Genomic DNA, 22,149 nt, shown 5'->3' on the forward strand with positions numbered 1-22,149 from the left:
GACAGAGCTAGGAAATATGTGTATGTGTATATGTTGTGTATGTGTATATATTTATTATATTTATTTCTATATCTGTACACATAAAAACCATGAATTCATATTGATACCTCCATGAGAAGACTTCAAAGAGAAATGACAGAATCCGATTTATGTTTGTTTGTTTGTTTGTTTTTGAGACGGAGTCTCACTCTGTCACCCAGGCTGGAGTGCGGTGGCACGATCTCAGCTCACTGCAACCTCTGCCTCCCAGGTTCAAGCGATTCTTCTGCCTCAGCCTCCCGAGTAGCTGGGACTATAGGTGCACGTCACCATGCCCTGCTAATTTTTGTATTTTTAGTAGAGATAGGGTTTCACCATATTGACCAGGCTGGTCTCAAACTCCTGACCTCATAATCCACCTGCCTTGGCCTCCCAGGTGCTGGGATTACAGGTGTCAGCCACCACGCCTGGTCCCTGATTTATGTTTTAAAAGGATCAATCTACCCAATATATTAAGAGTAGAGGCCAGCCAGGGGCGGTGGCTCATGCCTGTTATCCCAGCACTTTGGGAGGCTGAGGCGGGTGGATCAAGAGGTCAAGAGATCGAGACCATCCTGGCCAACATGGCGAAACCCAGTCTCTACTAAAAATACAAAAATTAGCTGGCCATGGTGGTGCGCACCTATAGTCCCAGCTACTCGGGCGGCTGAGGCAGGAGAATCGCTTGAACCCAGGAGGCAGAGCCGTGCAGTGAGCGGAGATCGTGCCACTGCACTCCAGTCTGGGTGACGGAGCCAGACTCCATCTCCAAAGAAAAAAAAAAGAGTAGAGAACAGGCGTGGTGGCTCACACCTGTAATCCCAGCATTTTGGGAGGCTGAAGAGGGGTGGGGGGTGGGGATCACTTGAGGTCAGGAGTTCGAGACCAGCCTGGGCAACATGGTAAAACCTCCATCTCTACTAAAAATACAAAATTTAGCTGGGCGTGGTGGTGCACGCCTGTAGTCCCAGCTACTTGGGAGGCTGAGGTATGAGAATCCCTTGAACTCAGGAGGCTGCAGTGAGCCCAGATGTCTTGGAGGCAGAGCAAGACACTGTCTCAAAAAAAAAAAAAAAAAAAAAAAGTAGACTGTCATGGAACTAGCCAGGAAATAACTTAGGGAGTATTGCAATAATCTAGGTGAGAGATGAGTATGCCTTGGACCATGGTGTAATGGCAAATAGTGAAATGTTAGACTTTTTTTCTTTTTTTGTTTGAGACAGGGTCTCATTCTATCACCCAGGCTAGAGTTCAGTGGTGTAATTACTGCTCACTGCAGCCTCAACCTCCTGGGCTCAAGTGATACTCCCTCTTCAGCTTCCCAAGTAGCTAGGACAACAAGCATCCTCAGCTAATTTTTTTTTTTTTTTTTTTAATTTTCACAGAGACTGGGGTCTTGTTATGTTGCTCAGGCTGGTCCTGAACTCCTGGACTCAAGAGATCCTCCTGCCTTGGCCATCCAAAGTGCTGGGATTACAGGTGTGAGCGACCACACCTGGCCGTAACATATTTTAAATAGAAATTGCTCATTTGATGTAGAGTAGGACAGAAAGAGAACAATCAGGGACAATGGTAAGGTTTTTAGTCTAAATAACTGAAGGAATGGAATTTCCGTTTACTGAGATGAAAGGACCACAGGTGAAGGAGGTTTGGGGAAGAAGCCTAGGAGTTTGGTTTGCATTTTTTTTTTTTTTTTTTTTTTTTTTTGAGACGGAGTTTCACTCTTTTTGCCCAGGCTGGAGTGCAATGGCCCGATCTCGGCTCACCGCAACCTCCGCCTCCCGGGTTCAAGCGATTCTCCTGCCTCAGCCTCCCGAGTAGCTGGGATTACAAGCATGGGCCACCACGCCCGGCTGTTTCTGTTTTTAGTAGAGACAGGGTTTCTCCATGTTGGTTGGGCTAGTCTCGAACTCCCGACCTCAGGTGATCCGCCCGCCTCCGCCTCCCAAAGTGCTGGGATTACAGGCACCAGACACCGCGCCCGGCCTTGGTTGGCACATTTTAAGTTTGTGATCTGTATTAGGTTTTTCCAAGTGTAGATGATATGTGGGCAATAATATATAAGCATCTGTAATTCAGGGAGGAGTTCTGGAGCTGGAGATGAAAATCTGGGATGTATTAACGTATTACCTGATATTTAAAGCCACGAAACTGGAAATGACCAAGGTAGTGGGTACAGATAGAGAAGAGGTCGGAAAATTGAGCCTTGGGAACAGTCCAACATTTAGAGATCCAGAAGGTGAGGAGCAGCAAAGAAGTCTGAGAATAAGCTGCTGATGAAGTGGAAGGAATATCAGAAGGGCGTAGTGTCCTAGAAGCCAAGCGAAGAGTGTTTCTAATGGAAGAGTGAGCATCGGTATCAACTGCCGCTAAGTAATCGTCAATAGATTTAGCAATGTGATGATCATTCGGCAACCTTAACAAGGGCAGCTTTGATGGGAGCGGTGGACACCTGATTAGAAAGGGTCCAAAGGAGAGTGGGAAGATGGAATTGGATAACTTGCTCTGTTTGCTGTAGAAGGGAGTAGAGAAATTGAGTGGTAGCTGGACGGGCGTGTGGGGTCAAGATAGCTTTTGTTGTCTTGCTTCTAAATTGGGAGAAATTAGTGTCTGTAGGCTGATGAGAAAAATCAAGTAGAGAGGGATTTTTTTTTTTTTTTTTTTTTTGAGATGGAGTTTTGCTATTGTTGCCCAGGCTGGAGTGCAATGGCGCGACCTTCGCCTCGCGGATTCAAGAGCTTCTCCTGCCCCAGCCTCCCGAGTAGCTGGGATCACAGGCGTGCGTCAGCCACCACGCCCGGCTGATTTTGTATTTTCAGTAGAGATGGGGGTTTCACTGGTCTCGGACTCCTGACCTCAAGTGATCCACCCGTCAAGCCTCCCAAAGTGCTGAGATTACAGGCGTGAGCCACTGCGCCCGGCTGAGAGGGAAAATTTGATGGTGTAGGAAAAAGAGCGGTGTCCTTGAGTGGGCCGGGGGGATGGGAAATCTAGTAAAAGTAGGGGTTGGCTTTAGGTGGAAGCATTCTTCTACAATAATGAGGGAAAAGAAGAGTATGCGGTCACCGACTAAATTAGGTAGGTAGGTAGGTGCGATGTGAATGTTGATGGGAAACTCCGAAATGCTTTATTTTCTCAGTGAATCCGTAAGTAAAAGCTGAGGGACGATGAAGAAGGGATTCGTAGTTTGAGGTGAAGATAGGAATGAAACAGTAGCATGGGGCAGTATGAGAGTGAATGAATTGGAGGAAAGTAACGATTGCTGAGTAGCACTAAGGAGCCACCTGAGTGTGGTGGCGGTAGGAATTGAAATCGGCAGTAAAAAGGTTTTTGCAGGTCGATAGGAGTATGCGAGTCGCAAGAGGGCGCTCGCGGGCTGGTCCCTGAGGACCGAGTCTCTGAGATTCTCAGAATAACGCGGGAGATTCTCCAAGGAAAGAACCAGAAAACAAACTGCTTTTTCCTTCTCCAGAGACCGAGATACCTAATACCAAAACTACTGACGCTGTGAGCAGGATTCGAACCTGCGCGGGGAGACCCCATTGGATTTCGAGTCCAACGCCTTAACCACTCGGCCATCACAGCCGCGTGCGGCCTCGGCCCTGCGCAACTATAGCTGCCTATCAACACGCCCGCCTCCAGCCGGCTCCACCCCCGCCGCCTCGAGACGCCTGCGCTCGTGCGCCTCTGCTCGGTGGCGCAGACCATGCCTTCCCTCCAGCAGCTGTCAGCGGCCCCACTGGAGCGGCAGCTTTCCTATTCTCCCTCTCCTCCCTGAGCACAGGATAGAAACAAAACGGGTCCAGATCCGAGTCCTGTCTTCCATACTCTTGAGGACAGACCCTGAGATGCCTACTTCATGCTACTTCATGAAAGCGAGGTGAGAATCTGTAGTTTCCAATACACCAAAAGTGCAGGGAAAAGGAGGCCCAAAGACGGATTGGCATCTAAGAAGAATCTTAGGAAGATTCTAGAAGAAATGTTTCTTAGAAAGGCCCTTTGAAAGTGGAGAAGTGTATTTGCAGCAATAATGTATCACTCCCCATTAACTCAGGCACCGCTGGGATTCGAACCCAGGATCTCCTGTTTACTAGACAGGCGCTTTAACCAGCTAAGCCACGGCGCCGGCGTAAGTCAGGTGTGCCTCAAGATAAATCAACTCTTAATGGGTAACAGTAAGTGAAAATCAGCAAACTGCCTGCAGTGGTTCCTCAGTGACTCATCCCTTCCTAAGCTACCTCTTCCTTTTCAGGTTCTGAGCCAAAGGGTTAATGCTTTGCTCCTCCATTCTTCCACACCTTTGGGGCCAACTCAACCATGAGTGAGCACATGACTCCATGTGTCCCTTAGCTACCTAGACTGACCTGCTGAAGGGCCGTGTGGTGACCAAGAAGCCAAGGAAGGCCGGGCGCGGTGGCTCACGCCTGTAATCCCAGCACTTTGGGAGGCCAAGGCGGGCAGAGATCACCGAAGGTCAGGAGTTCGCGACCAGCCTGACCAAAAATGGTGAAACCCCGTCTCTACTAAAAATACAAAATTAGCCGGGGGTGGTGGCGGGCACCTATAATCCCAGCTACTCGGGAGGCTGAAGCAGGAGAATCGCTTGAACCCGGGAGGCAGACATTGCAGTGAGCCGAGATTGCACCATTGCACTCCAGCTGGGTGACAGAGCGAAATTCCATCTCAAATAAAAAAAGGAAGCCAAGGAACACAAACACCCTGGAATACCTCAGGGCACCACGGGGTTAAGCGGAGTTCCTCTGCCTTGGCCACCTGTGACCCGGGCTGGAGCTCACCCAAGCCTTTGGCCACACGCACCTGTCATCTCTCCTTCCCAGGGCAAACCCAGCTGAGGCCGTGCTAGAGGGGACAGCAGAGTCTGAGCTGGGCGTGGACGTAACAGGCTCAGCAGGGCCCTCACCTGGACAGGATGGGGGGAAAAAGGAATGGGGGTCGTCAGGAGATGGCCCTGTACACCCTCACTACAACCTTTCCGGAAGCAGGGCCACACCTCCCCTCGACACGCTCCCCTCACCCCAACCCCAAACTTCATTCCACAAAGTCCTGTGCGTTTTTATCTTTTTGTATTAAAAAAGTAGTAACAGACACAAATATCAAAAACACAAATGCCATCGGCAGAGGGTACAGCTGAGAACGCCTGGGTCCCACCTGAGGGGCAGCACCAGGGACTCCATGGTCCACCAACCTCCCCCACCCCAGAGCAGCTAGGGGCTGGAACCCCCGGGTCCTGCTTGGGCCTCAGGCTCTCCTCCCATCTGGGGAGGAGGTGGGAGACAGAACTGTCTCCCCCAATAAATAAGTGCAGCCCCAACCCTCAGGAGTCGGATTCAGGCTCAGCTGGAATATGGAGAGGCCACTTCAGCAGCTTGTCAGCAACTCTGTCCAGGGGAGGGAAGGATTCCTCTTCAAAGGTGGGAGGTGACACTCCTCTGGGCTGGGCTGCGGAGTTCTGCTCTCTGCTCCCTAAGAGGCCAGAGGCAGCCCCTGGATCCTAGGCTGGTGATGGGGGTCCGGCCCCCTATGGTGGGAGAGGCTGGGGCAGTTTCCCACTGGTTGGTCTAGCCACATCTGAGTTCTGAGAATTGGGACATAGGAGAAGAAAGCCTCTCGTGGACCCCTGGAGATGGTCCCAGAATGGAGTCTAGCTGGTGCAGTTTCCTGCTGTAGGTAAGGCCGGACTGGATGAGCTCCTGCCTTCGTCCTCCTCCATGGTCAAGTCCTGAGAGCTTGAAGCCTTGGCCCCGCCTTGGGCCTCCTCGCAGCCCTCACCCTCACCACTGCCGCCACCGCTGCTGCCCTGCTCGCCTCCACCCTCTTCCATGGGCTCCAGCCCCAGTCCATCCAGCTCTGAGAAGAGTGGGTCATCGGGGTGACCAGGCTCTTGGGTGCTGCTCCCACAGTCCACACAGGCCTTGGTGAGAGAAATGGACATGAGAGAGTCAGACAGCGTTCTCACTGCTCACCTGCCAGCCCAGCTTCCCACCCCCAGCCCACTGTGCTTCCCGAAATGTACTCCCAAGAAGCACCAGTCCACACAGATGCACCTGCGGTCCAACAAGGTTGGACAGTGCCTTGTGCCCTCTACCCAGATGCCGTTACAGGACAGTCACAATGCACATTAGCGTAGGATAGGCTGTGAAAAGTTCTGCAAAGACTCAGGCAGCTTAATATTCTATAATCCACAGCAAATTTAGTGGAATCAACATTCTTCAGAATTAATGATCCCAGGACATCGAGGAGATCAGCCCTTGGCCTCGATCCCTTGAACTTGAGCTCAATTCTTTTTTCTCCCCGTCCCAGGCTTCTCTCACCATCACATCAAGAGCCCGAGGCAGTTGGCCCTTCCGGACCCAGGAGTGCACAGCGCCCAGTTCCCGCCGCTGGTCCTCAGAAAACCGAGGCTGCTGCTTCTGCATGGCTCGGAGCCGCTCCCGATCCTGCTTCAGCACAGAGGTCATGTCCCTGCCCGAGAAGGGGTTCAGAAGGCAGAGGCTGGGATCCAGAACCCAGACTAGGACCCGTGAAGCTGGCATCCTTCCTCTACCACAACTTCCCACCTCGTGCTCCTCCCCTAAACTAGGGCTATGGGAAGTCAAGTCTTCCAAGACCAGGAAACCTGCTCTCCTCCTGGGAGGAACTAGTAACAGGGCTCCAAGGGGTAGGAAGAAAGGAACCTTCTATCCTATCCAGGGCAGAGCCAGCCACAGAAAAGAAAACTGCCCCCACTACTACTTCTGAAAGGAAGGCCAAGAAGGCCTCTGAAAGCCTCACCTGGAGGGCACCTGGTAGGTCATCATGACGCGCTGGTCAGCATTAGCCATGAGCAGCCAAATGGGATCCTGGAGCACGTACTTAATCACCTGGTCCCCGGGCTCAGCCCCGCCCCGAGCAGCCCCAGCCTCAGCCTCAGAAGAGTCGATGCTGCCAAAGTATTTGCTTGTGTGGCTGCTCTGGCTGCTGCCTGTGAAGTGGGGGGTACACCAATGGGAGTCAGGCTGGCTGCATACCCACTGCCGGGGCCTCACAAGGCCTCCCTCAAAGGCCACATGTCCGTCCCAGTGGCCTTAGGAAGCTCCGCCAAGACGGTGCCTGGGCTCCCGGCTCCCCAATCACTGCCCTACCCTGGGAGATGCTGGAGGTGGGGTACTCACGAGTGATGCTGGCTGAGGTGCTGCCCCCCTCATGGGAGCCTGAACCAGACCCAGAGCCCAAGCCAGAGCCCAAGGAGCCCGAGGCTGCGGAGCCTGTGCCGGAGCGTGAGTCCTCTTGCAGCAGAAGTTCCAGCAGGTCACTGGAGCCGGAAAGTGCGTCCTGATTGGAGGACTCAGTGACCTCCACCTGGAGGAGGAGACGGGCGCAAGGAGGGATGGAGGGGTCAGCACCTAGGCCTCTCTTCAACTGCTCTCACGGGTTGTGGGGAGAGGCACATCCAACCCCAGTAGTCTCTGCTCCCCACTTCGTGACAGTAGGGCCAGGCTGAGAGAGAAGAAAGCTGGCGAAGAGTGGGGATGTGAGGCCAGACCCTTTCCAAGTGGCAGATGCTCTCTCAGAAGTTATTGAGATGTCCTCACCACCTGTCAAGACAGACAGGACTGTCCCTTCAAAGAGGAGGTAGCCAATTTCTGCCTCATTCAGAAACTCAGCTGGAGTCTCCCTCCACCTCCTGGAGGCTGAGACGCCGGCCTGGCAGAGACAGCAGGCAGCACAGGGTGGCAGAGGGGCGGGGCTGGGGTGGGGGCTGGCGGGCGGACGCAGGGGTCAGTGCTCACCAGTCTGGCCTCTGGCTCAGCAGCCTCCTCACTGGGAGGTGGGGGCCCAGCACTGCTCCCAGGGCCCCCTGCGACAGCAGCCCCCTCAGCACGGGGGAGCTCCTCGAGCTGCAGCAGATTGAGCTGGAGTGGAGAGCTGCATCTCGAGTTGAACAGCGGAGAGTCCGGGCAGTGAGGAGGGCTGGGGGGGAGGGCGGGCAAGGATGGAGAAGGGGAGTGCGAGGCAGGAGTGGGAGGCCCTTCAGCAGGGGTCTGGAGTGCCCCATAAGGATAGTTGGATGGGGTTGGGAACAGATAGTTAGGGAGCACCAAGGCCACCATTGGGGTCACCAAAGGGGCGGGGAAAGCAGCCGGGGGCACAGATGTGGGAGCAGGGGGAAGAGGCTGGGGGCCTCCTCGAGGAGAGAACACTGGCAGAGGGTAGGGCTGGACAACCGCTGGGAAGGGGGTAGTGGCTGGTGGGGTGGGCCAGGGGGTGGAGGGTGGCACGGGTGAGGGGTGTGAGACATAGCAGGGCGCTTCAGCCCGAGGGTTCTGGTGGTGGCGTGAGCGCTTGGCTTTGGATCGGCAGTGGTGTCGGCGGCTTGGGGGTGCGGGGCCGTGGTGGCAGCCTGTGGGGAGAGACTAGGGTTAGCAAGGGCCTGAACCTGGGGTTAGTGCCCCTGCTACCCACACTGCCCTGACACTCTGACCAGGGAGAGGACAGGCCAAGGTCCCAGAGAGAGCTTCTCAACCCACACAGAATGGGGGACTCAGGAGGTGGGGCACCTTCAGGGAAGAATCACAGGAGCCAGGGACAAGGGGATTTATTGAGAAAGGAACAAGGCCAGGGAGAGGTTACATGAGGGGTGGAGCTGGGGGTGTGCGGAAGATGGAGGCACGCTGGCAGATGGAGGAAGCAGGGTGAGTCCATGGACACATGGACAGGTGGCTCTGGTCCATCCGCCAAACTCCTGTGGGCACTGCCAGCTTAGGCGTTCGTCCTGCCCATCGAGGCCGTATTCTGCCTAGCTTGCAATGGAGTGAAGAGTGGAGCTGGAAAGCCCAGTCCTGAGTCCTGCGTCTGCCTGCAGGGGGTCTCCCTCAGGCACCTGGAGGGGCTGCCTTCCACCTGCCCTTGAAGCCCAGACCCCACCCAGAGTTGGCCCAGAATGTATGCATGTCTCTTCATCAGTGACAACTGACTCCTAAGTGGGCATACTTCCCTGCCCCTGCCCCCAGGCTAGGCCTGAAGTCGCTTACCTGGAGCACAGCACCTCTGCCTGCCCATCCCAGTGCCATCCCCCCAGGCTGCCCTCCTCTGGCTGCAGCCCGGAACCTGGCCTAGTGGGGAGAAGCTAGCGAGGGGCCTGTTCCTAGGCAGGGCCTGGTGGTGGAAGCCACACCAGCCTGGCTCCCTGGAGCAGAAACACCTCCCTTAAGACCCACCCCCGGACAATCCAGTCCTAGACTGGGCAGAGGGCAGGCTCCAGGAGGCCCCAGGTGGCTACCTCGCTCGCCAAGGGCTGAGGGAGCTGTGGAAGAGCTGTCGAGTCCACGCAGCCTGCCCAGGTCTCGGAAGCGGCTGAGGAAGGCTTGCTCCTCCTTCTGTGTGTGCAGGGACAGCACGGCCTTGGTCAGCCCCACTGGACGGTAGGCATCTGGGGCTGGGTCAGGGGCTACTGTGGGGCTGGGGGCTGGGCTGGGGGCTGGGCCTGGGGCTAGGCCAGGCAGGTCCTCCATCATGATGATGTCTGAGGAAAGTGAGATAGGGAAAGGTCATCAGAATCACCTCAGGGGTCAACACATCCATACCACACCCTCCCTGTCCGACAGCCTAGCCAACCCCTGGCAGCTCTGCCCCACAGCCAAGCCTGGTCCCCATGTACGTTTCTTGGTCACCTCTCTGCCAACGGCTGGCCCTGGGTCCTCCTCTCCATGCAAAGCTGGCCCAGAAGAAGAGACGATAGATACTCAGGCCCCTCCAGTGGCCACTCCCTGCCAGGAACTCTACTGGGATGACCCCTTCACAGCTCTTGTTGGAAGAGAAGCCCACCCCTTGGCCTTCTCTCACACATTTTCTTGTTTCTTTTTTTTGAGACAGAGTCTCTCTCTTTCTCCCAAGCTGGAGTGCAGTGGTGCGATCTCAGCTCACTGCAACCACCACCTCCTGGGTTCAAGCGATTCTCCTGTCTCAGCCTCCCGAGTAGCTGGGACTACAAGTGCGTGCCACCACGCCCGGCTGATTTTTGCATTTTTAGTAGATACAGGGTTTCACCATGTTGCCCAGGCTGATCTCGAGCTCCTGATCTCAGGTGATCCTCCTACCTCAGCCTCCCAAAGTGCTGGGATTACAGGCCTGAGCCACCATGCCCAGCCCCTCATAATTTTCAAGGTCAATATCCAAAGACCCTTCAGGGATCTTCAATTTTCCTTGCCTTCAGACCCTCTGTGGTCAGCATCTCAGGGCAAACCCCCTACCCCAGACTTTGTGTTTCAACTGACAGTAACAATACAAGAAACAGAACAGGGGTAGGGCAAAGCCTAGAAGCCTGGCAGGGAGGGGAGAGCAAGAAGCAGTAGCCCCAAGCCCCAGGTCAAGGGAGGCCTCCTTCTCTCCATCAGGGCCTAGAGGGGAGGGGAAAGGCAGGAGGGAGCTCTAGCTGGGAGACCGGTGGAGCCCAAGCACTGCCCCCCAACTCCACGCCCATACCCGACTCCGGGGGCTTCTTGTCTCCCACATGGACGATGGTGGAGCTGAAGCTACACTGACTGGTGACGGACACCACGCTCTCCGCCTTATTGGCCAGGGCGAGCGGGCTCAGGGTGCCTCCCACCACTGGCTCCTTCCGTGGGGTGGCCCCCTCCCCAGACAGCACTGCTGACGGCGGATCTGTGCAGAGAGATGGTGCCAGTTACCATCCCCACCCCCATCGGGAAGTCAGGAGAGAGGATCCCAGGGAAAAGGGGAAGGGGATGGTGGTAGAGAACAGAGCGAACAGTCTGGAGACCAGGAGGCTGGGGGAGGAGGGCAGGGCAGAGCAAGAGGGCCCAGAAGCAGAAGGGAAAAGACACAGGGCCACCAGGCCAGGACGGGGCAGTGGGAGCAGGGTGCATTGGATCTTTACCTTTCTTGGTCCCCACAGAGACTGGACCTGTCCTCTGCCTGTCGTCGTCAGAGGCTGAGGAGGTGGTATAGGAGGATGAGGAGGCACATTTACGCTTAGTGGTGCTGGGGAGGTTGCAGCTCTCCAGGTACCTGGTGATGGACACAGCAGAGGGCATCAGAGCAGGGCTTAGGGTGGGCAGGGTTAGAGCCTGAGGTGGAGAAGATACCTGGCAGGCCTTACCTGAGGATGCTGTCCAGGCAGTTGATCTGTTGGTAGGAGCAGCTGGAGGCTTCTTTCTTCTCGGCCTCCTCAGGGGCCAAGGCTAGTGGGGCCTGGATGGGAGCAGAACCCATCTCCAGCTCTGGGTCTGGGGATTGGCAGGGAAGGGCCTTGGCCTTGAACGTGCCTGTAGCTGGGGCAAAGAAAGAAAGAGGAAAATAGTCTTCTCAAGCTCACATGGAAAAAAACAGCAAATGGGTTGGGGGTGAAGGTCAGGGGACCCCCCAGGTCTGTCTCTTCACCCACACATCGTCATCAACTCACCAGGGAGGCGGGGCCGGGGCTGAGGCCGGGCCCGAGACTCAATAAAAAGCTGCTGGCCTTGGTGCTTCACCAGATGCACATCCTTACAGATCTGCTGGAAAGTCACCTGTGGGACGCAGCAGCACAGTGAGCAGAACCAGGGGGTGTCGCCAGTGTCAGGGGCCAAGGGCACAATAAAACAAGAAGGTGCCAGTGGGGAGGCACAGACACCTTGATGGAAGCAGGACAAGAAGAAAAGGCAGGAAGGAGAGGGCAAAGGAGGATCGGGCAAGACTCTGGGACTGACAGTGCTGGTTCCAAGAAGGAGAGGGGAAAGGGCGATTAGAGGGTGAGGTAGGAGCAGGTCACTCACTGGCGCAGGAGGCCCAGGCCCCTCTGCATCACCCCCGTTGCTATCACTGGAGGACCCAGGGCTGTGGAGAGGGCCTGGGGATGTCATGGGGCCGACTCCACATAGTCCTGTGGGGCTGGGGCTGTGCACCGGCTGCAGCGGGGAGAGAGCAGGTTAGATGGCTTGATCCCACTTCCCACCCTTTTTTTCACCTCCCACGCTCCCTCTCCGCTACTCTCACCTGCAGCAGCAGCCGGTGGATCTGCTCTGACAGCTCCTGGATATCAGTGTCCAGGGACGGAGCTGGGCTGGGGGCCGGGGGAGTGAACACGTCCTCATTCAGGGGGGCCCTGTAGGGTGGGGAAGAGTGAGTCCAGCCCTGGCCCAGTCCTGTCCCCCACCGCACTGCCCTATCCCCAACGCCAGCTCGGGGGCATGGCCCACTTACGTGCGTACTTTGTGGCGGCCCAACACGAAGGCTACCTTGCGGCTCCAGGGGTGCACAAAGCCAGCCCAGCTGGTGTCCATGGTGACATACTCCCCGTTGCGGGCACAGAAGCGGATAGGGGAGTGGTCAAAGGGCTGGCCCGCCAACTGCAGGACTGATGGAAGTGGGAAAGGAGGAGGGATCAAAGGGAGGGAGAGCTGAGTAAGAGGGAGGCCATGCCGCTGGAGATCCAGGAGGCCAAGGCACCAAGAGACACAACCACAAGGGCAGCCATTCAAAAGCCCAGGACAGTGGGAAAGGCGAGCAGGGCGAGAGGAACTCACTCTTCTTGTGGATAGCCAGCATGAGGGGTCGGTCCTCAGGATGCAGGAACAGGAGCACTGGGGCCCCCAGGAGGTCCTGGGGCAGGTAGCCCAGCAGGGGGGCAGCCCTGAACCAGAAGGAGGCATCAGAGTGGCCATGGCCTCAGCCCTGGCTGCCCTCGTCTCCTCTAGGTCCTATCCTCACCTTTCATCCACATCCTGGAAGAGGCAGCTAGGTGTGTGCCGCGTAGTGAAAATCCTCTTGTCAGGGGGTATCCGGGGAGCTGAAGCACAGAAAGTGTGGTCACTGGGTTTCGTCCAGAATGCCCAACTCCTCAGCTGTCCACTCTGCCTGGGCCCAGGCTGGCTGACGATCTGCCACACAGCTCTGCCCTGGGCACTATGGGCCCAAAGATGGTCTGGACCAATCCTATGCCCTGTATCAGTAACACGACTGAGAGCAGGCAAGGCATTCTTCTCTGCCCTCGTCTAGCTTGGGGACCTTATTCAACTCTACCTGTAAAAGGAGCTCAAATCCTCATCTTACAATAGCTTTTCTTGTTCCAAATTCAAAGGGTCTGGTTCATGCCTCCCAAATTCATGTCTGGCCATGAGGAAATGTCCTTCCCTCCCAGCCCCCACCAGGCCAGGGCCTTGACCTGCCCACCTTCATAACCCGAATGGATGCGCTCTGCAATCAGCAGGCAGCACGGCTGTGCAGGGGCCCCATCTGAGACCCGGATCTTGGTCACATACGGGGTTAGGCGGAATGGCTGGTACCGAGGCCCTGGATCCCGGTCAGGACCTCCTCTAGTAAAGGAGAGAGGAGCATTAGGGACTTTCAGTAGACAGCCACCCACTCCTCCAATCACAAGGTCATAGCAGACAACAGCAAAGACGCTAGGGAGGGGGCAGGAGGAGGCAGAGGTAGGCTGGGCACGGTGGCTCGCGCCTTTAATCCCAGCACTTTGGGAGGCCAAGGCAGGCGGATCACCTGAGGTCAGGAGTTCGAGACCAGCCTGGCCAACATAGTGAAACCCTGTCTCTACTAAAAATACAAAAATTAGCTGGGCGTGGTGGTGCATGCCTGTAATCCCAGCTACTTCGGAGGCTGAGGCAGGAGAATCGCTTGAACCCGGGAGGTGGAGGTTGCAGTGAGCCGAGATCGTGCCACTGCAGTCCAGCCTGGGCGACAGAGTGAGACTCCCTTTCAAAAAACAAAAACAAAAACAAAAACAAAAACAAAAGGAGGAGGCAAAGGTCTTCTCCAGTTCCCCTCACCTACCTGATACGGCAGAAGATGGACTTCTCTTGGGTAAAGTCCCTGAGGCCTGAACCTGGGACAGACAGGAGAGGAGTGAGCACAGCCTCCTGCCCCTTCCCTAGGCTGCGAAGAACCCACTAAGGGAAAGTCTGGGTCCCCTGGCCCCTCACAGCAGGAATTTCCTGGGACTGCTCATGCCTCCCCACAGCGCTTGGGCACCTCACCTGCTGAGGCCCCTGTGCCCCAGGTGGGCAAGCGAGATGGAGCAGTGGAACCATAGAAGACTCCCACATCCTGGGGAGCCAGGAGCTCAGAGAAGCGGGTACCCCGGAACACGTCCCGCTTGCAACGCAGCAGGACAGCTGCCTGCTCCGAAATGTAGACGATTCGGCCCGTCAGGAAGGAGACAGCCACTGAGAAGGTATCCTGGCAGGAGAGGGAGAGCAAGAGCAGATTCAAGAGCTGTGGGAGAAGGGGTAGAGGTGCATCGGGATGCAGAGGCCAGGCCGCCGCTGACCTGGTTCCGAAGCGTGTACTCAGACGTGATGTGCTCCAGCTCCTCCAGGGTATAGGTGGACATGTCCATGGAGCAAGGCTCGCTCTCCTCCAGGCTCCACTGCTGGTAGTATTCCTGGTTGGCTGCAGGGTGGAGGCAGTGAGGCATTCAGTAAGGAGGCTGCCTCAACACAGGAGCCCAGGCCCAGGCCATTCCCTCTTGGGACACACCACTTACCCTGCACCTGCTTGACACAGGCCAGTGCGTACTGCAGCGTGGCCAGGGTCCCAGAGCGGCCCTTGCCCCGGTGCTCTGGCGGCAGTCGAAGCTTGAGCTCTCGAAGTGCTGTCATGAGTTCCTTCTGGGTCCTCGCCCGGGCTGACTGTTCACTGCTGCGGGGCCCACAGGGAAGAAGGAGATAAACACATTAGTCCCAGAGTGTGGCCTGGGCCCCTAGACCTCTCCTCCAGCCTCACTCGACGTACCTGCAGCCACTGGTGGACGGGTTGTCCTGCTCTGAGCTGGCACTCAGAAGGCTGTAGGCAATGGAACTGCTGGGTGGGGATGGGCTCTGAGAGTTTGTGCTAGGAGACAGCAACAGGCCCAGTTACAGGTAGGGCCAGCAGTGCGAAGCCTTTCACCCAGCTCTGCCTGCTCACAAGACCATTCCTAGACCCAACATACACATCCATACACACCTCTTGCTGCTCTCAGTGGTCTCCAGCAGGGCTGAGTCCTTGCCGTTGCCTGAGGAGGAGCTGTGTGAGCTCCGCTGAGATGCACCTCTAGACTCATGCCCATTGGACTCATTGCCGCTTGAACCATTGCTGTTGGCATCGGTGTCATCGGCCAGGCTGGGGCCTGGGCAAGGCCGGTGCTGTGGGGGCCCAGGGGATGGGACGCCCCCAGGACAAAATGATTCCCCAGGCCTGGGGTCCCCTCCCCCATCAGCCCCTTCTAGGGGGCCACTCATGTCTGGGCCATGGGCAGAACAGAACAGAAAAGGCGGAGAGGCCACCACGGATGCACGAGGGGGCCTGGAGGCCTGGCTGAGGGAGTGAGGTGGAAGATCTAAGTCTCTGAGGGTTGAGAAGTTCGATCACAGCCAGTACCTGGAGAGGGAGACCAGGAAGCAGGGCTTGCAGAAAGCTGGTTTGTTAACTCCAGAGCACCTGCTGGCTTCACTCAGACCTTCCCCTGCCTGGCCTCATGCAGGACTGATGGGAGTGGAACCCAGGCCTGGGGCTTCCAATGGGGAGTCAGGAGTTTCCTGTACCCTTAGGGGGCTGCAAGCGGGAGAAAGGTTCCCCGGGGCCTTCCTTCACATCCCCTGCCACCATGGCCTGAGCAGTCAATGACAACTACGGCTGTGGGCAAAAACCTGGACACTTCCCATTCCCAAGTTCCCATTAGGTGTCCACTCTGCCTGGGCCTCCAAGGCCTCGGAGCAGGGGGTGAGCTGGTCGCCGCCTATATTTAGGTCTCCATACTAATTTTATCCGGGGGCGGTGCCACCCCCGCTGCACATGCGCGCCGACGTGCGCGGCCCCACCACGCGCTTCCGCCGCCGCCACGGTCGCCAGGGAAACCGACGTCAGCTGCTGAGCTCAGCGGTTGCTGGAGGGACCACAGGAGGGCGGGAGGAGCGACCCCTCCCCCATTTCCCGGCGGAAGTGGGGGAACGGCCCACTCTCACACTGGTGGGCGCGGCCGGGGGTCACGCATCCCTTACATATCCCCAGTCCCAGGATAGCTCGGTGGCCGTACGAAGTGGGACGGCCTATTAGGATTCCAGGGTTGGTCCTGGCTTCCCCAGGACGAAGCACAACGGCCACCGCCCTCGGCGCAAAAGCCCCTCAACCTGACTCTCGCCTGGATCCCAGTCATTCTGGTCAAGACAACACAGCCTTTCCTTCTTTAGCCCCTGCGCTGCTTCCCCACCACAAGGACCGAAGCCGGCAACCTGCCATCATCAAGGACCCGAGGATCCTCTCTCCTCAGTCCCCTACTTTTCTGGCCAGACCCCCCCCCGCCAACCCCAAGCCTTGGGCAGAAAACGCACAACAGCCAACAGATCGTTCTTCCCCTACTCCCTGTCCAACCACACCCCCACTACTGAGCATTTTCTGAGCGCCAGGGGAAAAGGGAAGGTTGTGGCCAACAGCAGGAACTAGCGCTGGGAACGGGATGTTCTAGTCCGAAGTGGGCTGACATCACAGGCGGCGCAGGGCCAGGGACTGGAGAGCAGAGACACGGGGAGCGCTGAAAGCCTAATAGGGTCCTGGTACCGGGGCAAACCTGGGGCCCCTCGAGTAACGAGCAAGAAGACCGGGGCATGCCCGGTGAGAGTCGGCTGTGGGGCCGGGAAAGCTGGGACGGGGAGGTGGGGACAAGCTGGAGGTAAGGTGAGTGGGTCAGGAGTGCAGACTCCCGGTGCAAGATTTCGAGGAGGACTTCGGTCCTTGGGGGCAGGGAGAGGGTGGGTAGCGGTAAGGACGACAGTGTGCCCTCTGCCTGGGCCGAAAGTAGCCCATCAGATTGGAAGTGGCAGCGGTCCGGCTCAGGGACGAAGATCGGCCCCAGGATGGCCGCAGAGATGCCTACCTGGTCGCAGGAGTGTCCTCCGCCCGGCTGCCCGCCGCCGCTCCAGCCCGCAGCCGAGTGGAAGCTCCACCGGGCGGGGAGGCGGGTTGCATAATGCCGGGCACTGCCCCCTCATTGGCCTCTTGCCGACGAAGCCGCAGGCCCCGCCCCCGATTGGCTGGGGATCTCTTCCCGGCGCCTGATTGGCTAGTGGCCTCCACTAAGGTCGGGGCTGTGTCACACACACGGGCGCACGTGGACCTGGGTGCTGGTGCTGGGCTGAAGAGCCCCAGACACCGCCCAGCCAATGGGCGCAGGACGCTTGCACACTGAATAATGGAAGGGAGGAGAGAGGGAGGTACGCTGCGCCTCTTTAGGGAAAAAGCCCGGGCCAGAGTAGGTGCTCAAGACTTGTCTACTTCCTGAACGCACTAGCCTTGCAGAACACAACATCTCGGCATCTTCGCCTTTCCAAGGGTGAGCAAAAGGAATGGCGCTGCAAGTTAGGCCACGCTGAATGAGATGGGTGGTCCTTGAGAGGAGGGGAGAAACAGAAACCTGCCTGGGCCTCTCCTGGGTTCCTCTCCCAACCTTGTTCCCTCCCAACCTTCGTTCTACATAATGAAGCCCTTTAACCGAAGCACTTCCTCTGACACTTCAAATCCTGGGAGAGGACAGTTAAGGGTCCACGTGTGATTGGTGGGTGAGTGGGTGGAGGAAGGATGCGGACAAAAGAAGGGGCGACCACAGCCAATAGTGGCTGTGAAGGGAAACAATGGCAGGTGCTTCTATGGCCACTCAGAGACAGGGTCTCCGGACAGCCTACGTGGTGTCTAGTACTTCCCTCCAGAGGACGCAGCCACCAACAGTTAGGGCTGCCCCAAAAGTGGGGGCCAAGAAGCCAGGACTACAGAGGGACCAAGGGGATGGCACAGAGAAGAGGCCAGCTGGGGCCCTAGACAGAGAAAGGTGGGGTGGCAAAGGCTTCACATTTCCACTGCTTGGAAAAGAGAAAGCCAAACTCCAGGGGCCCAGACGAAACGTCATCTGTCTCATTCACTGTAGTCTCCAGAGCCCAGGACAGGACCTGACACATGGCAAGTGATCGATAAACATGATTTTTTTTTTTTTTTTTAAACAAGGATAGGTTGGGGAGGTGGGAAAAGAGTGTCAACAGGAGAAAGGGGGCTGGGAATTCTGATTCTCTAAAAGAGGGGAGTAGTCCTAGAAAGAGAAGAGGGGCACGATTTGCTGGCAATAAAATGTTAGTCTGGGCTCAGGAGAGCTGCAGTTACACAGCCCCCTCCATCCAGGACCGTGATGAGTAGTTCCTCGCAGGGCTCCCTGGAAACGTGGGTAGTAGATGAACAGGCCTCCAAGCAGCTGCTGACATAATCATTGTGGGGGCACGCCCCTCACTGTCACGTGGCCTAAGCTTTCTCGAACAATGAGGGAAGGGTGAAGGGGAGGGCTCTGTGGAAAAGCTGGGACAAGAGTGTGTTATAAATTAACCCAGAAAAATCGAAACAGGAAAACAAAAAAAGATTCAGGAGCCTGGAGGCCGGGCGCGGTGGCTCACGCCTGTAATCCCAGCACTTTGGGAGGCCGAGGCGGGCGGATCACCTGAGGTCGGGAGTTCGAGACCAGCCTGACCAACATGGAGAAATCCTGTCTCTATTAAAAAAAAAAAAAAGATTCAGGAGCCTGGATTCTCAGTCTCCTCTCCCTGAAAATGAACCTCCCCACCCCAACTCATACTGCGGCCTTGGCCTTGTCTCATTTGCAGACACCTCTCCCCCTGGAAACATGGTTTTTCTCCCCCTTCAGGGATTTCGGTGCGATCTCCCCTAACCCAGGCAGTCCTTGCTCTCCCGCCTTCATCTCCCTATCTGTCTTTTGCATAGACAAAAGGCTCCAGCCCTCCAGCAGCCCCCGCTTGCTCCCAAGACTCTTGTTGTCCTGCTTCACCGTCCCCACAGTAACCAGGCCCTGCTGCCGTCAATGGAGGCGAGGGGGCGAGAGACAGCAGTGACGTCAAAGCGGAAGAAGGGGGCGGGGCGAAGCTGCCGCGGAATGTGGGGCAGGGAAGCTGGAGAGACTGGAGAGGCAGCGGTTTGGGAGGCGGCCAGCCCGAGAGGGCGGCGGCCAGCGCACTTGGGAACATCATGTTCTCTTGGCTGGTGGCCCAGGACATGCACCCAGCCTGGGCGCCTCCCCCAACCAAACGACAGCCGTCCTGTCCCAAAGCCAGGGATTCCTGGAGAGAGGATTAGGAGGAAGGGGGCCCCCTCCCCACACCTCCCCCCCACCACGCCTGGCTCTCTTTTCAGGACTCCCATCTGCCCGCTCCTCAGCTTGTTCCTGCAGCTCTGGCTTTTCCTCTCTCCCAAACTGTACACATCTGCTGGCCTGGTACCAAAGACCCAGGGCGGAGAAGTTGGAGGTCCAGTCTCTGGGAGAGAACACGCACCTTTGCTCCCTTCCAGAAGCCCCCTCAGAGCCTGAATCTCTTGTTATTATGGCAGCCGGCAGGGGGACAAGGAGGGGGGCGCGGACAGGGAGGAGAAGGGGCCTAGGATGAAAAAATCAAACGGGGACAGAGCAAGTGGCCCAGTCTGGGGCCTGGATCCTGGGAGAGGGCTAGAAGGGAGGAATGAGGGAATTTGGACTGCTGCCTGAAGACCAAAACAGCCAGGAAGAGGGAAATGGGACGCCATCAAAACTTGCAGAAAAACTTGAGAATATAAGACTAGTTCCCAGCCACAGCATTCACATAAATCTCTCACCATAACCCAGGCATTATGCTAAGCACTTTATATTATCTTATTTCATCCCCAGAACAACCCCGTGAGATAGGTATTATTATCCCCATTCCATGGGGGATAACTACGGCACCGAAGTTACTAAACTTGTCCAGTGCCTCATAACATGGTCTCAAGCTCTTAACAAATGGAGCCCAGGATTCAAAAATCTGAACTCTAATAATGGCTTGTCATTCTGGTTTCTTACCCTTAAGGAACCTGTGAGGTGTTAACCAACCTGTAAGCTGCATTCCAGCACTGGCAAACCTGGCCTCTCAAATATCCAGCCAATTCTAAGTTTGGTGCCAGGAACACTGACTCCATCCAACCCCTTTCTCTTCCTTAGGCCTAATCCCAAGACACTGTTTGCACTCCCCACACACTTAACATCATAGCCCGTTTTCCCAGGCTCACAAAGTGCTTGAGATCACCCAAGCAGCTACCAGCCCCAATGATTTCCTACGAAGCCCACTTCCTCACTTTTCTACTTTACCTCAGGCCAACTTTACCAGACGCCTGGCCTGGTTGTTTGTACAGACAGATACCAAAACACCCTGTTGGTGCCTCCCCACCTCTAGGGGCTCGGGAAGACGTGCACAGCCAATCTGCCCAAACCCCAACCCTATCCTCTCAGGACTCAATAGTTGCTACCCCACGTCTGTTCTCAAGGACGACTCTGAGGCCTAAACCCTTCCGTTTAACATGAGAAAGACACCCGGAGCCGTAACGGGACTGGCTCTGGGTCTCACAAACTAAAACACCATCCTTTCTCATATCAGCATGCCAACCCTTTGGTACGCTCCGACTTGCCCTACCAGGGCCTCCCTCCCGCCTCCGAACCTCTGCCTCTTTCAAGTGTTTAAGGAGACCACCCAAACAGCAGCCAATGAAACATCCTCCAACAGCTCTCAAAAGTCCCGTTCCGGTACCTCCCCGGGAGCAGGGGCTCCTTCAGTCCCGACCTGAAAAGGATCTCCCTCAGGTCGCAGAGGGCTTCCAAGCCCTTCCCCCCGGGCAGTCAAGTGTCCAGGGACTCCACGGGGGCGAGGGATCTGATGTCACTAACTCCCACCCCGTCCCTCTAGACCTGAGTTCACGGTCCCTATTCTCCACAACCATCAGAGCTCCCACCGCAGCTATCACGTATTTGCATGATCCCACACACACACTCTATTTAACACCTTCCTAACCGACCACACATCCCCGGAAAAGTCCACACCGACCGCCCCGCATCTCTCCCCCATCCCCGAGCACTCACCGCTCGGCGCGCACGCACACTCCAAATTTCTTCTAGGACTTCTAGCATTACACTGGCTCCTCCAAACCCGCCCACGGGCCGGGCTGCCACGCCCCCCACGCTTATTGGCTTAGGGGCGCCGACCCATGCCCCGTGCCGCGTGCAGCCGCCGGCCCCCGCACAGCCTCCATTGGCGCCTCCGGCCGCCATAGTCTTCTCATTGGTCAGCAGGCCAACGGGGGCGGGAGAGATACACGTGAGAGAGGGGCCGCCCCAACGCGGCGATTGGAAGCCTGACCAGAAACCACGCCCTCAACACTTCTGAGGTTCTTATTGGCTAGAGAAATAACCCCCGATCTGCCAAGATTGGTGACATAAATGCCAGTCCCGCTCTCCAAGCTTTCTCATAGGCTGAGAGGTCTTGGAGCTGTAGTGTACACGTGCCGGAGGTCTCACGCGGCAACTTGTTTACCCAGAAGCTGGGGATTTTCCTTGACGACACTCTTAACCACGGCTGCTAAATCTGCGCAGGCGCAGCGAGCGTGACCTGCACGCAGGCGCAGACGTGAGCGGTGGCAGCGTATAAGGCGCACTTTGTACAGAGACCCCGGCGTGACAAGGGCGTCTCTGGCGCTGGGGTTCCGGCTCTGGGTCCCCGAGGCTCCCTGAAGCTGGAAGGTGAGAGTATTAGGGTGAAGCGGTCTTCAGATCTCAGCACGGTGTCTTGGTGACGATGAAAATAAGAGAGCCTCTTCCTGAGTTTTCTGCTGGCCAGGCCAGGCGCTTCTCACAAACTCTGAGGAGGCCAGCTCACATACTGCCCCCCCCTCACAAATGAGACCGAGATCCAGGGGGGTTACATAATCTGTTCGCCTGTAACACGCTAGTCAGTAACAAGGCGAAAACTTGAACCCAAGTCCCCGACACCATAAAGCAGGCGGGTCCTAGGGCCCATGGGAACTCTTAAACCTGGAAGGGATTTGAGTTGGAAGTGCGAAATCCTGAGCACTGCCTGGCATATAGTAAGACTTCAATCAAGTTGGACGTTCTGGTAATGATTGTGTACCTAATTACAAGAATCACGGTGGCTCACGCCTGTAACCCCAGCACTTTGGCAGGCTGAGGTGGGTGGATCACTTGAGGTCAGGAGTTTGAGACCAGCCTGGCCAACATGGTAAAACCCTGTCTCTACTAACAAAAAAAAAACCCACGGCCGGGCGCGGTGGTTCACGCCTGTAATCCCGGCA

General features: G+C 56.7%; 1 protein-coding gene, 1 long non-coding RNA gene and 2 other non-coding genes across 9 annotated transcripts; 1 reads left to right on the forward strand and 3 right to left on the reverse strand.

Annotated features, from left to right (window-relative positions):
- Positions 1-3,521: 3,521 nt before the first annotated feature.
- Positions 3,522-3,603, reverse strand: TRNAS-CGA (transfer RNA serine (anticodon CGA)). Its single transcript has one exon. It is a non-coding gene; the product is annotated as a tRNA-Ser (tRNA).
- A 467-nt stretch (positions 3,604-4,070) lies between these two features.
- TRNAT-AGU (transfer RNA threonine (anticodon AGU)) lies at positions 4,071-4,144 on the reverse strand. Its single transcript has one exon. It is a non-coding gene; the product is annotated as a tRNA-Thr (tRNA).
- Positions 4,145-5,085: 941 nt separating this feature from the next.
- Positions 5,086-21,126, reverse strand: PER1 (period circadian regulator 1). 6 transcript variants are annotated; one of them, XM_024234497.3, is made up of 23 exons: positions 20,924-21,126; positions 14,980-15,393; positions 14,767-14,865; positions 14,519-14,673; positions 14,303-14,424; positions 14,010-14,211; positions 13,807-13,858; positions 13,189-13,331; positions 12,727-12,805; positions 12,543-12,649; positions 12,220-12,373; positions 12,013-12,121; positions 11,793-11,924; positions 11,441-11,546; positions 11,138-11,309; positions 10,916-11,046; positions 10,501-10,680; positions 9,299-9,541; positions 7,809-8,419; positions 7,191-7,377; positions 6,811-7,000; positions 6,351-6,501; positions 5,086-5,950 (listed from the first exon to the last, which is right to left on the reverse strand). In XM_024234497.3, the coding sequence occupies exons 2-23, from the start codon at positions 15,252-15,254 to the stop codon at positions 5,681-5,683; spliced, it is 3,870 nt and encodes a 1,289-aa protein (XP_024090265.3). In that variant the 5' UTR covers positions 15,255-15,393; positions 20,924-21,126; the 3' UTR covers positions 5,086-5,680. The 6 variants fall into 6 exon arrangements, with proteins under 6 accessions (XP_024090265.3, XP_063574079.1, XP_024090264.3 ...); XM_063718009.1 differs by lacking the exon at positions 20,924-21,126 and adding an exon at positions 16,886-17,024 and having other exon boundaries at positions 14,980-15,158; XM_024234496.3 differs by lacking the exon at positions 20,924-21,126 and adding an exon at positions 16,886-17,024.
- Positions 17,104-19,715, forward strand: LOC129051205 (uncharacterized). Its single transcript, XR_008515289.2, has 2 exons — positions 17,104-17,341; positions 18,769-19,715. It is a non-coding gene; the product is annotated as an uncharacterized LOC129051205 (long non-coding RNA).
- Positions 21,127-22,149: the final 1,023 nt, after the last annotated feature.

Source organism: Pongo abelii, chromosome 19, assembly GCF_028885655.2.
Source record: "Pongo abelii isolate AG06213 chromosome 19, NHGRI_mPonAbe1-v2.0_pri, whole genome shotgun sequence".
Classification (NCBI taxonomy): Eukaryota; Metazoa; Chordata; class Mammalia; order Primates; family Hominidae; genus Pongo; species Pongo abelii.

Bases quoted from the DNA above. Each gene is read 5' to 3' on its own strand.
- PER1 (XM_024234497.3), bottom strand. From the start codon at position 15,254: ATGAGTGGCCCCCTAGAAGGGGCTGATGGGGGAGGGGACCCCAGGCCT. The intron at 14,866-14,979 runs GTGTGTATGGAT...GCTGTCTCCTAG, and splicing joins ACCACTGAGAGCAGCAAGAG to CACAAACTCTCAGAGCCCAT. The intron at 11,310-11,440 runs GTGAGTTGATGA...TCTTTGCCCCAG, and splicing joins GCCCCGGCCCCGCCTCCCTG to CTACAGGCACGTTCAAGGCC.